This window comes from Cottoperca gobio, chromosome 3, assembly GCF_900634415.1.
Source record: "Cottoperca gobio chromosome 3, fCotGob3.1, whole genome shotgun sequence".
Classification (NCBI taxonomy): Eukaryota; Metazoa; Chordata; class Actinopteri; order Perciformes; family Bovichtidae; genus Cottoperca; species Cottoperca gobio.
This window is the reverse complement of record NC_041357.1, coordinates 16,108,595-16,122,082: the sequence shown is the minus strand read 5'-3', so window position 1 is coordinate 16,122,082 and position 13,488 is coordinate 16,108,595. Positions and strand designations below refer to the sequence as shown.

General features: G+C 39.9%; 2 protein-coding genes across 2 annotated transcripts in view; one reads left to right on the top strand and one right to left on the bottom strand.

Moving 5' to 3' along the window:
• The first annotated feature begins 838 nt into the window (after window positions 1–838).
• On the top strand, window positions 839–8,847 carry lamp1a (lysosomal associated membrane protein 1a). The gene is made up of 9 exons (XM_029456486.1): window positions 839–1,264; window positions 4,452–4,558; window positions 4,639–4,858; window positions 5,185–5,346; window positions 5,428–5,633; window positions 6,366–6,491; window positions 6,579–6,645; window positions 6,734–6,901; window positions 7,766–8,847. Exons 1-9 carry the CDS (start codon window positions 1,210–1,212, stop codon window positions 7,903–7,905), a joined length of 1,251 nt encoding a protein of 416 aa, XP_029312346.1. The 5' UTR covers window positions 839–1,209; the 3' UTR covers window positions 7,906–8,847.
• A 617-nt stretch (window positions 8,848–9,464) lies between these two features.
• grtp1a (growth hormone regulated TBC protein 1a) overlaps window positions 9,465–13,488 on the bottom strand; it is a 9,446-nt gene continuing 5,422 nt past the window's right edge. The window contains exons 4-8 of the mRNA XM_029456497.1: window positions 12,737–12,861; window positions 12,001–12,097; window positions 11,615–11,787; window positions 10,400–10,585; window positions 9,465–10,256 (exon numbers count right to left, since the gene is read on the bottom strand). Coding sequence (XP_029312357.1) covers window positions 10,164–10,256; window positions 10,400–10,585; window positions 11,615–11,787; window positions 12,001–12,097; window positions 12,737–12,861 — 674 coding nt within the window. The 3' untranslated portion in view covers window positions 9,465–10,163. The remainder of the gene's footprint in view (window positions 10,257–10,399; window positions 10,586–11,614; window positions 11,788–12,000; window positions 12,098–12,736; window positions 12,862–13,488) is intronic.

Genomic DNA, 13,488 nt, shown 5'->3' with positions numbered 1-13,488 from the left:
AACAAATGTGTCAACTAGAGCTAGTTGTCTGACATTCTTGTCTCATTTAAAGACCAGAAAGAGTCGTGGCTTTTGTTAAAAAGGGGTTGAGCTATGCAGGGAGAATTTAGCAGGGCCCTGATAAGTCTTGGGCAGCAGCATTAAAGCAGCCTCTGCGTTCCTTCTAGGGTTTTGCACTCCCTCGTGAATTGATGAAGGTGTCAGCTGACCTCCTACCAGACACATGCACTTTGCAGACTGCACAGCTGAGGGTTTGTGTGTGTGGACTCACATGCTACCTTCCCATATAGCAAGCTAGAAGTTCTGCAGATAATACAGTACATTTGATAAAGCTGATCTTTTACATGACATGCATTTAAGTCATGTTGTGTTCAAGTGTCCATTCCTATATCACCCTTTTAACTAGGCAGCTGTTGTATTTGCAATTGAATTATTTAGTATGAATTTGTGTCAGAAGTCAAACAAACTAACCAAAGTCAATTTATTCCTGAATTTGGTTTGGTGTTGTCCCTCTTCCGTCATCATTGCATTTAAATTACTTTTCATTATTAGCCATGGCAAATGTAGCTCCTGTGAGTTCCCCGAAGGAGAAATGTGATATTATTCCAGGAAGTGCACTACTTTTTTTATTAAGTGTTCACTTTACACCCACACGACATTATGTACACTTATGTAACTCTGTAAAAATAAGCCATATTTATCAGCAAACATTTTCTTACACAGTACAAAACTGAGTTAACTGTTACTCTGTGGTGTATATTTGTGTTATTTTTGTTAATGGGGCAGAGGACCGTTTATTAGTACTACCTTGAATAGAGCTCGTGAAAGAAAGAAGGGGGCGGTCTCACGTGACCCACTGGCTCCGACTGCTACCAGTTCACATGACGAGACATGGCTTATTCTTCTGTGGGGCTGTGTGATGTTTGTGACCGACATTTAACCGCGCTGACTGATTGTTTATACCAGCAGGACGTGCTTTAGGAATACTAAATAACTCCTTCCTGGATCTTCAGACAGCAGAGGAACGTAAAGAAGAAGAAGAACAACAACAACAACAGTGACGCCTCAGTTTTAGCTAACTGTCCGTTAAGTCAAGTGCCGTTCGCCGCGTAGACCCACCTGCGCCTGCAGCGCCGAAAACATACTACCTCCCTGGGCTTTTATTCGTCTAACACAGGCACAATCAAAAGAAGAAAACTCTCTGTGAGGATGAAAGGCTATCAGGCTGTGGCCGCGCTCATCATCGCCTGGTTTGCGCTAATAGGTGAGTGTTTTGCGGCAAAGCTAACTGATCGCCGTCCTGCCGCGACCGTTGGACCAACACTACACCTGACCGTTGGACCGTTGTGGTGTCGGTGTTATTGTAAACATGTATCTTAACGTTTTGATGTTCAAGTAGTCGATTAATCCTGTGGACCAGATTCATCAAATTGTTGTTCCAACTTCACAAAAGGTGACCCCCCCCCCCCCCCCCCCCCCCCCCTCCCCTCCTTGTCTTTCATTATAACACATTTAATATATTCGGTGTGAACTGATTTGAAGATGTCAGCTTGGACAGTTTCTCTGACATGTTATAGATTAATCCATACATTTATTAATCGACAAAATAATCGTCAGGTTAAGTAGCAGCTGAGTGTTGTCTAAGTCGCTAGTCATATGTGTGTACTTTAGCCAGGTGAGCCAAAAGCATAGGAGGTAGAAATTAGTTATATTCATTCATGGTTAGACTTAATAATATTGTGGATGTAGGCCAATAACCAGTGGAAACTAAGATATATCCCTCCAAATTTGACCAAAAAGTAGACTATGGACCCACTGCCCTTAAAATGTTCATGTCATTCAGGTCATCCTTCCTCAGATAGTTGTGTCAAAACAGATCCGAGTTACCGGAGAAGTCCCTGGACTTTATTCCATTATATTCTAATGTCAAACCCAGGTTTTGCTAATGCTGTGGACCAGCCGATTGGCTTCATTGCTGTGTCATTTGGGAGCTTCACGTGACCGCTATGCTGGCTTTGTGTTGCACACAGAGCTCAGTAGGGGCCTACTGACAGTGTTAGTTTATGACCAGTTTAATCAGCCTGACCACACACACAGAGACACCTGGCTGCTGACACAGGAAAACTGGTCAATGCAGTTGTCAAGTTTTATTTGACAGTATTGGCAGTATTATTTTCAACCTCAATAGTCTAAAAATATATCATTGGATTACTGTAGTTAACTTGGTGTTCAGTTTTGTTGTCCCACAGACCCTGGTGACCTTAGAGTTCAAGCCCACCTGCCCCAGCATTTCCTTACAACACAAGTAGCAGAGTCGGGATACCTTTCTGTTTTGTTATCCTCTGCACGGCGACTGTCTAAGTCTATCCGCTGCTCGATACTTCGTACATGCAGCCGCTTTTACCTCAAGATCAGATTGCAGTGTTGTGTAAACCGACTGCTGTGTGTTTACAGGGGGAACAGAGGGGTGACATCGGGGTCAAGTTTCAGCAGTGCAGCAGAGGAGAGAGTGTGTGTGTGATTTACAGAGAATGAAACAGGACTGAAGCACAGTGCTTATCCCATTATAATCAATACATTGGAGAAAGCTCAAGATAAAGGGAAGTGAGGGGAGGGAAGAGCTCAGTCAGTCAGTCAGCTGAGTAATAAGTGAGTTATGAAATTAGAACCAGAAGCATAGCCCACAAGCCAAATGCTAAATAAATCTGTCTCTCAGCAATGTAAGCAGATAATCAGCTATTTGGAGCATCTTTTTAATTCCTCAAATCCTTCTCAGCAGTAAAATATTCATAGTGGCAAGTTTTGAAACCTGCTTGCATTGCACTGTTTATTTTTTTTTTTTATTAGTCCGACACACGACTAAAAATGTACGAAACAGGATAAAGAAAGAAAACTCCATGTACATGTACATGTACATGACCTCAATAATTTTTACTGCTCTGTTGTGAATGTGAATTAAAACATTTCTAATTTATAGCTAGTATGTTGTTACTTTCTACTTTGTTAACAAAGGTCATAACCAATTAGGTTCTAGATTTTCAGTATCTGTTAAGGAATGAATGACTATATACTCTTGTGCCAAATGTTTAACATTTATTTAAGTGCTATTTTTGTTCATGGAGCCTGAGAGACCCTTTTTTTTTTTTTGGTTTTATTTGATATGTTTTGTTTATTTAAGATATTAAAAAAATTACATTCAATTCACATGTACATGCAATTTTATGCTATTATATTATCTGTGGCATAAAAAGGCAATACAATTTTTTATCGCAAATATTTCTGGAACAATATATTGCCCAAGAAATGAAGTTATTGTGACAGACCTAAACGTACATTACAGTAAAAGGAAAGAAAATGTGCTGTTGGAAAGTAAAAAAAAAAAAGCCGTCATAAGCCAGTAACTGTTTCAACTTCTTTGTAGACATTCTGGGAAATGAGACTCAAATGGTGAAACTCCCATATTGCGTGTTCCAAACAATATGTACACGAATAGCAGCCACCAACAGACACACACACACGCACGCACGCACACGCACACGCACGCACACGCACACGCACACGCACACGCTTAACAGTGAGTTGGCAGTTTCCGGGGCATGAAAGTAATAATACCATGCAAGTGTGAAAGTTGCCAGGTTTATAGAGCTAACAAGCATGACTCCATTTCAGTTACACCTGTTGCAAGAAGTTCTGACAGGGTGTGTTCATGGTCACTCACGTTTAGCTGTCTGCAGACCTCTGCTGGTGGCTCTGTGAACTGCCTTATTGTGTATGTAGTAGTAGAGCATGACATCATGTAACACTGGTTATGTTGTAATAATCATCACGACCTTCATTTGTACTCGTCCCTTAACCTTTATCTAACCTTTATCAAGTCGAATACAAACCACAATAATGAGTACTTATTCAATAAAGAAGTGTGAAGCTAGTTCTCTAACTTATCAGGTCACATTGTGCATTAATCATTGTCAGCAAAGAATATATATACTTATTGTTTATCATTGTGGCATGTGTTTAGTATTATGAATTATGTTGTATACTTGTCCAGAATATTGGAGGAAAACGCATGAAAATAAGTATATTTTCCCATATTATTTCTATGGCATTAACGGCTTGTGTATTTGTGCCCAACCATCAGTATGATGTTGGACGAGGAAAAAGCCACTATATCTTTTATTTCATAGCATATAAGAGATGCTTTCAGCTTCAAATCCTATTGACATATTGCCATATGGGAAAGTGTTTGTCCAGTGTTTTGTACATTTTAATACTGTGTTTGAAATGTTACTTATTTTTATAATGAAAATAGTTAACCAAAGTTTCCAGTGGGCAAAATGCTTCCCCCCCAGCAATAGGATTTTGTCCATCTTTGACAGTCCCACCACTGCTGTACCGTGACTTCTGTGTACCGTTACCCCTAATTATTTCCTCCTCCCTGTTCTCCTCTACAGGTTGCATTCAGGCTGTTACTCTTGAGGTGAATGGGGGGAACTCCACCTGCATTAAGGCGGAGCTCTCTGCATCGTTCTCCATCACGTACAACACCTCCAGCAGCACAGTATGTACAGTGACAGCAATATATCCATCTCTGAAAGCATCAATATTTCATTGATTTGTATCTCACTTGTCTTTCCTCAGAGAACAGTGCAGGTGTCTCTGCCCGACTCCAGCACGGTCGATACAGGCAGCAGCTCATGTGGCACAGACGACAGCGCACCGTGGCTTGTGGCCGTGTTCGGACCCGGCCACGCGCTGGGGCTGAGCTTTTCAAGAAATGGAAGTCTGTACAGTGTCACTAATCTGACGCTGCAGTACAACCTCAGCGACACTTCAAACTTCCCGGAAGCTAACAGCTCCGGTGAGAACAAACATAGCAGCAAATTGTTCCAGTGCAGTGCAGGTTCAGTTTGTTGTGTAATTAAATGCATGTGATGCTTGTATAGATAATCACATTCACATCATATCTTAATATATAACGTAAGTAAAGAAAATGTCAAATAGTTTATTATTAAAGGGTAAAGAGAAGGGTAAACACTGGTTGCCAATAGATTCGTCCAATCGCCCGACCCTAACACATTTTAAACTTTCTAGTTAATGTACAATAAACAACACATGGCTTCATATTCCACAGGTGCTGAAATACAGATCTATAACTAATGTCTTGTTTGATTGATTATGTCCCAGATGTGGTCACTGTGGTGTCGGATTCAGTCGGGATCTGGGCGACGATCAACACCACGTACCGCTGCGTAAGCCCCTCCACTTTTGCACTTGGTGGAGCAACTGTCACTTTCTCTGATATGAGGCTGGAGGCGTACATGTCAGGAAATGACCTGAGTCCAACAGGTACGACTGGGTGGGTCTTTAGGTTGTTTTGACCTGCTTATTGATGGTTGATTACACATTTCTTTATCATTTCTCCCACAGAAAGCGTTTGTATGGCAGATCAGGCTACCACTTCAGCTCCACCTACCACTGCCGGAACTACGACAACCGCAGCTCCAGCACCAACCCCTCCAGGAACACCTGAACGTGGGCGCTATTTTGTAAACAACAGCAACGGCACTGTATGTCTCCTGGCGCAAATGGGACTGCAGCTCAACGTCTCCTATTTCTCTCTATCGCAGAATAAGGTAAAAGATAGCTTCTTCACAAGCAAGGATAACTCGGTAATTAATTGATAAATATACTATATATACTATATATTAATTGGCAAATTAACAGAGAATGAATTGCGGCCCCTGATTGCGTCATGAATTGCGTCTCATTTGCCCCCGTTATCTACACGTCTCAAGGTCCGATTCACAAAAGATATTGCGCTAAGGATTTGACAGCGCAAACACTGGTTTTATTTTGCATCTGATTGCAATTATCCACGTGGCTAAATATTCCTTGCGCTTGATGCATTGGTTATGAGGAGTGAGAGTCAGCCTGAGCAAGAGAAGAGTGCCACTTCCATTCAAACCTCCCAAAGGTAATTAAGAGGGAGGAAAGGGAGATTTGGGAAAGGAGGGAGAGGGAATAAATCATTTGTTTGTATAATAACCTTTTTTTCCATTCACTTAATTTCTGACACATTTTCAAAAAGGACATGAAGGAGAGCTTTATTCATTTCATTTTTATCCCTCAACTGTCACTACATCCCAAACTAAATAATTCTGGGCGTCACACCCCTCATCAATGCACTTAAACTCTATGAAGACTAGTGATATCATTGATGCTCAGTCCACTCCTGTTCATGACTGCACATTTCACAGGTTTAGTGGCTGCAAAAGCCGCGCAATCCTTTTGTGAGTTCGGCCCCTCAGTCTATTCTGCGTAACAATCTTCAAATAAACGAAATGTGTCTTTGTCCACTTTTCTAGACTATCCAAGAATTGGTAAACCTGACTCCCAATCTGACAACTTCATCAGGCTCATGTGAAGCCAGCAGTGCTTCCTTGGTTTTGACACAGGAGCGAATCACCATGCTCAACTTCACCTTCACTCTGGTAAGATCATCCCTCGTGTGTGTGGTGTGTGTGTGGTGTGTGTGTGTGGATATACATTTTGTTTATTCAATTCCATCTCCTTCACAGAATTCTACGAGCAAGAAGTACCACCTGAGTGGGATAACTCTGCTTGCTAATTTATCCGATGCCACCGGTATGTCATTTGTCAGAAGCAACATTTATTTTTTGTCTTGGCTCTGAATTGCTTAATTAAACTATTACTGATCCTTCTCTGTCCGCAGCTCCCTTTTCAGCCAGTAACAGCAGTCTGGACTACCTGCGGAGTACGCAGGGCCGCTCCTACATGTGCATCGCAGAGCAAACTCTGGCTGTGGTGCCAACCTTCTCTCTCAACACATTCAGACTGCAGGTCCAACCTTTTGAAGTCACTACCGACCAGTTTGCCACAGGTACAAGTCTTGTATAATCCCTGCAGTTATCCACTTTATATCCCAAGTTTGGACAAATTAATCTTTGTCCTCTATCCTTCATTTTGATAGTGATGATGTCGTTTGTTAGGAATAGGTAGAACTCTACAGCATTGGAAAGCAGCTCTAGTCTTATAATAAGACTAAATTGCCATTTCACAGAAGCCACTGTAGACTACTTGCAGTTAACATCTTTTGTGTTGGATTAAGAAATATGCAGATTTAAAGGAATATGGGAAACACGATTTCTTATAGAGAAGATGAGAGTCAGATGAGAAGATTGATACCACTCTGATGTCTGTGAAAATATAAGAAATAGTTAAAGATTGTAACTTAATACCACAACTTTTCTTTCATTTGTTTGAGTGCAGATTAAATACACGTGTTGATGCGGTAGGCGTATTTGAGGAGCTACTATACAAGTCTTGATGCTAAGCTGAATGCCTGCAGGCCGCAGCTTCATATTTAGGGGACTGACATGGGAGTGGTATGGAGTTTGTCATCTGATTCTCGGCTTGAAAGTGAATAAGAACATTTCACAAAATGTAAAGCTTTTCTTTTAAATGTTATTTCTTCTTATGCTGCATCAAGCTCATCTACATGTGTTAGAATGTGTATGGCACAAAACCACAACTATTTGAATGTTGAACAAGGCTCAAGCACCCTCCCTATAATCAAGCTGCATTTCAATAGGGCACTTAATCCATTAGCCATATTATAGTTGCACAGAGTTGTTCGGTTTTACTGTAAGCATGTAAACAAAGCTACTGACCATAAATGACATGTTCGTAGAGCTAAAATTGTGCAATATAACGTAAACGTCTCATCTTTTTTGTCCGTCTCCAGCGGAGGAGTGTCAGATGGACCAAGACCAGATGCTCATCCCCATCATTGTTGGAGCAGCTCTTGCCGGCCTTGTGCTGATCGTCCTCATTGCTTATCTAATAGGCAGGAAGAGGAGCCACGCTGGATACCAGACCATCTGAATAGACCCTCCATTTCATTTGAACCTGACAGACTGAACGGTGGAGAAATTAACCCGAGTGTGTGTGAGCGAGCTAGTAATACTGTGGACACGAGCATGAGTGAATGGAAGCAGTTGTTACTCTGTGGCGAGAGTGCATGTTTATGCATATCCTATGTGGCCTCTGGATATTTTTCTTTCACTTGCTCTGTGAGATGACGATGATGAGAAGCCAAAGACCTGCTAGCTTTTAGATGGTGTGCATCTTAATAAAGCCCGAGAGGACCGAGTCTTCTCTAAAACAATGATGTAGGCCGTTTAAATTTGCTGTGGCAAGTTCATCGTCAGCTGTTTACTCTTGTCCCATTAAGTTCTAGGAATTGGTTGAATTTGCTCAAACTGCTTTTTTTTAGCCATGTATTTATTTATAAAACATCATTTAATATCCCATACAATTACAGAGGATTTTGTGTGCAGTTAAAAAAAAGTTAGTAGGAATTGTATTCTTACGCCTACACGTGCTTTTCTTTTCCCTTTTTTTTTTATGAACCTTACGAGCTAAAGATAATCCTACTCCAAGAAAAGGGAAAGCTCTTTTCAATCGTTTTCCAATCATATTCCTCCACAGTGGAGACTGTCCCAATAGTGCACGCAGGCAGTTTAAATCAGCTTAATAAACACAGTCTGGTAATTGTGACGATAAAAAGGTGGAGAGCTGCTTTATGTAAACAGTGTGTTGTGGTCCGGCTATACACAGTGCCACTCTGCGTTACTAAAATGTATTTAACATTACAAGTGAACAGGTGCATGGCTTCATTTTCCACTCTTCCTTTTCCCGCCCAACTCTTTAAAGAAATGTCAATATGAATCGTAGTGATTTGATCTATTTTTTTTTATAGAAAATGGTTTGATCATGTTTTCTATTATGCATCTTAATGAAAGTTAATAAAAATCTTAAGTCCTGCATTGATTTCTTTTTTTAGTATTTCATGCACGAGCACCTTTTATTTATTTATTTTATTTTATTTATTTATTAAACTTGTGTTGTGTGAAATAAACATGGATGTTTACTCTGAGCTGCTCGGTGTACGTTACACAGAATACTCAGAGCTGGGATGAACGCCAAGGTTATTTTTAACCAACAAAATCTGATATCATATTATGACAGTTAAGGGGCCACAAAACTCCAAACACAGAACCAAGGTTATGATAGTTTTGAATTTCTAATTAGTTTATTTTAGTTTTAAGAGTGTGTTTCAATTTTTCTACAAAGGTTTAGTTTTAGTTTGTTTTTGTTAAGGCCGCCAGGTTTGACGTCTCAGAATGTAGCTACATGCACATACAATATATAGAACTATTTAGGGATGGCCGTAATGTTTAAAGCTTTTTATTTGGGAATTTGGAATTGGTTAACATTACACCTTAGCTGAATAGCTTGGTTAATTACAATATTTAAATCATGGTCTAGTGTTTAATTCTACAAGACAGGACCACATATGAAAAACAACAGGGATTCATTGTGAAGCAATAGCGGCATAGCGCCATCTCCTGGAATGTCAAGTACATTAAATCTGTGGTTTAATGTCACGAGAGTACCTGGAAATTAATGCCGTTTTTTTTTTTACTGCTTAATTTAGTGTTAGTTTACAATAATATAACTGAACATAACAAACTGGATACACCTTTGTTAGAAAAAGAGAGCAGCTCTTTCTATTATCCTTTCATATCAGTTCATCATAGTACATTCAAATTAACTGTTAGAAGTCAAGAACTACATTTGCTCACACACTTAACACAAACAATAGGTACATGAATCAGATTTTGAAAAGTTTGAAAAAAGAGGTTTCTGTCATGAAATCAGCAGAAGTCATTGGATTACAACAGCATTCGATTGTCAGTTTTCATTTACCGTTCAATGTGAAATACAGTAGGCCTCTTGGCTGTGTGTGCCACACGTTATTTATCTGACCTGACCGTTTGCTGCCAAGCTTTTTCTTCTACAGTGTCTCTGACTTTCTGGAGTAAAGTGCATAATTTACCAAAAGAACAAAGTTAATTTCAAATGGAATCATCAGCTTATACATACACATTGCTAAGAATTTTCTCATTTTTACCATATAATTACACTTGGGCTGTATGATCGTCTGAAAATACGACAAAAATTCAAGGGGTCACCGTGACATTAAGTCAGTAAAAAAAGAAGAATGTGCAAACGAGCTATCGGGTGCTCATCCCAGTGGAATGTGTATTGAATTTGAGCAACAGGTAGTCGAGTTTGGTTCAGTATTCTTCCGCAATGATGCGAGATCGACATGTCTCCCGCAGCTTAGTCAGGGTTGCCATGGAGAGACTTCCTGGTTCAGTGAAGATTTTCTAGGAAAGGCAAGAAACACCAGGATTATAGGATTAAAGGCAGTTGATAACAAGGGACATCTGTTTCATACTGATTGGTCTTTCCTCCAGTGAATGGCACGCTTAATAATAAGCGCTCATGGAATACCTTCGTTTTCTTTTACCTGCATGAAAGTGTGGCAGTCATCAACAAATGGTCCATGGGTGATCTGCTTGAAGTTTTGGCAGACGTCCGGCAGTGACTGGGCCTTCTGAACAAGAGCCTGGTTGTGGTGGATCAGTGTCAGAGCCACTCGGAACAGGATTTTAGAGCCCTCGTAGAACAGACAATCCCAAATCCGCAGAACTGTCTGCAGAGAGACGACAACAAAGAAGCGTGCAACCTCAGCACACAGCATTTTATATCTGTTTATTTAACCTTGATTCATTCCTCACTATTGAGGTGCAAACAAATGTATGTAACAGAGATAGACAACATTAGAAACTATTCAAAACATCAACAACCAGTTGCAGTGAGTTGTATGAAGAGTCACATCCAATTGCCTCCAGCGAGTGAAAGTACACTACTGAAAATGGATACATACGTATTTCTAGTGCAACAAAACAAGCAATGCATTTTGCATTGTAAAGATTGAGGAAAGGGAAAAAGTAAGGAGAAGCAATATGTCAAGTAATTATCATAACAGTTAACTTTTTATCTTCCATTTATTCTTCCTTTCCCTACATTCCACTTACCAGCTACCTAAAAATTAGAAATTTGCAAGTCGGGTGCTATTCTCGAGTGGAACAGAGGAAAAGCTGCAGCAGCGACCCTGAATCAATCCTGGGAAGGGACGTTCGTGAGGAATTATGTCCTTGTTGCTGCAGTCTTAACTCTTGCTGGCTGTGCGCAGTGCCTGTGTCGGGGGGGAATCTTAAGGGAATAGCATAAACATCTGCAAGTGTTACGCCCTCCTAGTGACGCCCCATGTGTATTATTTCGACAACAAAACATAACAGTCCACGTCCATCCCCAGGCCAACAGAGGGAGTTAGCATCAACACGGACTGTTTACGTGGAGAGTTGGCTATTCCACATTAGACAAAAAAACCATGGAATGGATGTTTTTGAACATTGCGCTTCGACAGAGGTTTTATTGTTTGAGAAATTAGAAGCATATTTTAACAAAAAAACATTTGTGTTTACAATAACTTTGCTGTCTCATGTATTGTATAAAGAGCTGAATGCCAGTGACCAGCATGTATGTCTGACTTGTCTGTTATCAAACTTTCCTGAACCTTTAAATTAATCAATTTCGTCTCAGGATACAAGATAACAAATCATTTGCAGTGACAATGTCAGAACTTCCATTCTGTCCACACTACAAAACACACACTCACCTCTACTGGCAAGACGTCTATGTAGAGACAGATGAACCATCGGGAGACCACCAGGCTCCACATGACATTATGATCCATCATGGTCTGCCAGACGCCGGGGATTTTAACTTTCACCAGTTCCCCTAAAACCTCCTGGTCCGTCTTCAGACCCAACATTGCTGGACTGTAGTAGTCTGACACACACACACGCACACACACACATTAATATAAATGTATAGTGACATTTCCTTGTTTGAGTGAGTGCAACATATACATGAAAATGTACAGTAGGTCTTAAGCCACAGGCAGATAAAGGCCATGTGACCTCCTACAGGATTATTCTTAGCTCAGAGTAAAGGGACAACCACAACATCTACACACACACACACACACACACACAGACAGACCTGGTAAAATTCTACCAAGTAGTGCATCCATCAGCCAGAAGGACTTCTCTTCATCTTTTGTGATGATAAGTAGATACCCAGCTATGAAGTTCATCCCCTGAAGACAAAAGAGACACACTCAGGTCACACATGAATCTTGCAATCCTGCCCAAGAGCGCTTTAATAAAGCATCGAGGGGAGAGAGCAGTAATTGTACACTGGACATAAAACAAAAGGAGACAAAAACAAAACAAACTGAAACAGGCTGCCCGAGTATGATTACAGACGTATAAGAGCTGTAACCATTAACAACAGCCCTGTTGTCGTTTGAATTGCAAACCAAGCTGGATATGCTCTGGTGAATGAAATTTTCCATTTAAAAGCTAATGATTAACATCGGCTATACTGACACAAACAGCTTTACTTTGGACACATACATGACGGATAATTGTGCAGTCACTAATATAAAACACACTAAAGATTCCACACAGTCCAATTGACATACTACATACAAACTGTCTACTTTATTTTGGCTAATAAATATTAGAGTGCATATTTCAGTGTCAGTTGTCAGTTTTGCATGTTTTTGTCGCATAATCCACTCCAAAAATGGACCTAATCCTTCACTTTTAGTGATACAACACTATAAACTATATGAAACACGACATTATTGGAATTCTTTGTCACACGTGTAAGAAGCTGTAAGAATGCTATTAATCATAAACCATTTAAGGCTGGATATAGAAGGTAATATTACCTGACAGTAGCCCACAACTTGGTTGTGGTGGCCATAAGCCAGCAGCACATTGTACAGAGCTTTCTGCAGACATGGGTTGGATGTCTTGCGGAACTGGACGTTGTCTGGAAATGTTCTGTTCAAGTCTGAAAGAAAAAGGATATCACAGAAACTCGTGTTTAGTGCTCTGTGTTTGTGTGTTCATGGGTACATGAGAGCATGTTAGCTTAAAAGAAGAAGCACGAAAGAGTCTGATTTTACAACCAAATCAGTCTGTTATGTTATGTCTAAATGCAAACTTGAATAGACACAGACACACACACAGTATTACCAGTGTTATCAAACACTAAATACATATTAAATACTTAAATACTTAACTCAGCCCACGGCTGATTAAACGTACTGGGAAGGCTAAGCAAATACATGCAAGCACATGCTTCTGGTAGATTACTTTTGTAGCACTTTGAGTTTTGTTTATTCAAATGAAAAGTGCGCTTATAAATACAATTTATTATTATTATTATTATTATTATTATTATTATTATTATTATTATTATTATTATTATTATTATTATTATTATTATTATCATCATGTAAGATGAACCCGGTACTTACAGGGTAAAGTATTGTTTGCAACCTAAGAGACGGAGGGTAAAATTATTTTGGCAATGATCATTTTCCAGAGTCTTAAAAACCACTGTGCAGTGTTTTAGCGTAACGCACATTCACACTAATGAATATATTACTCAAACTGACCTTCCTGGATTGTTTTT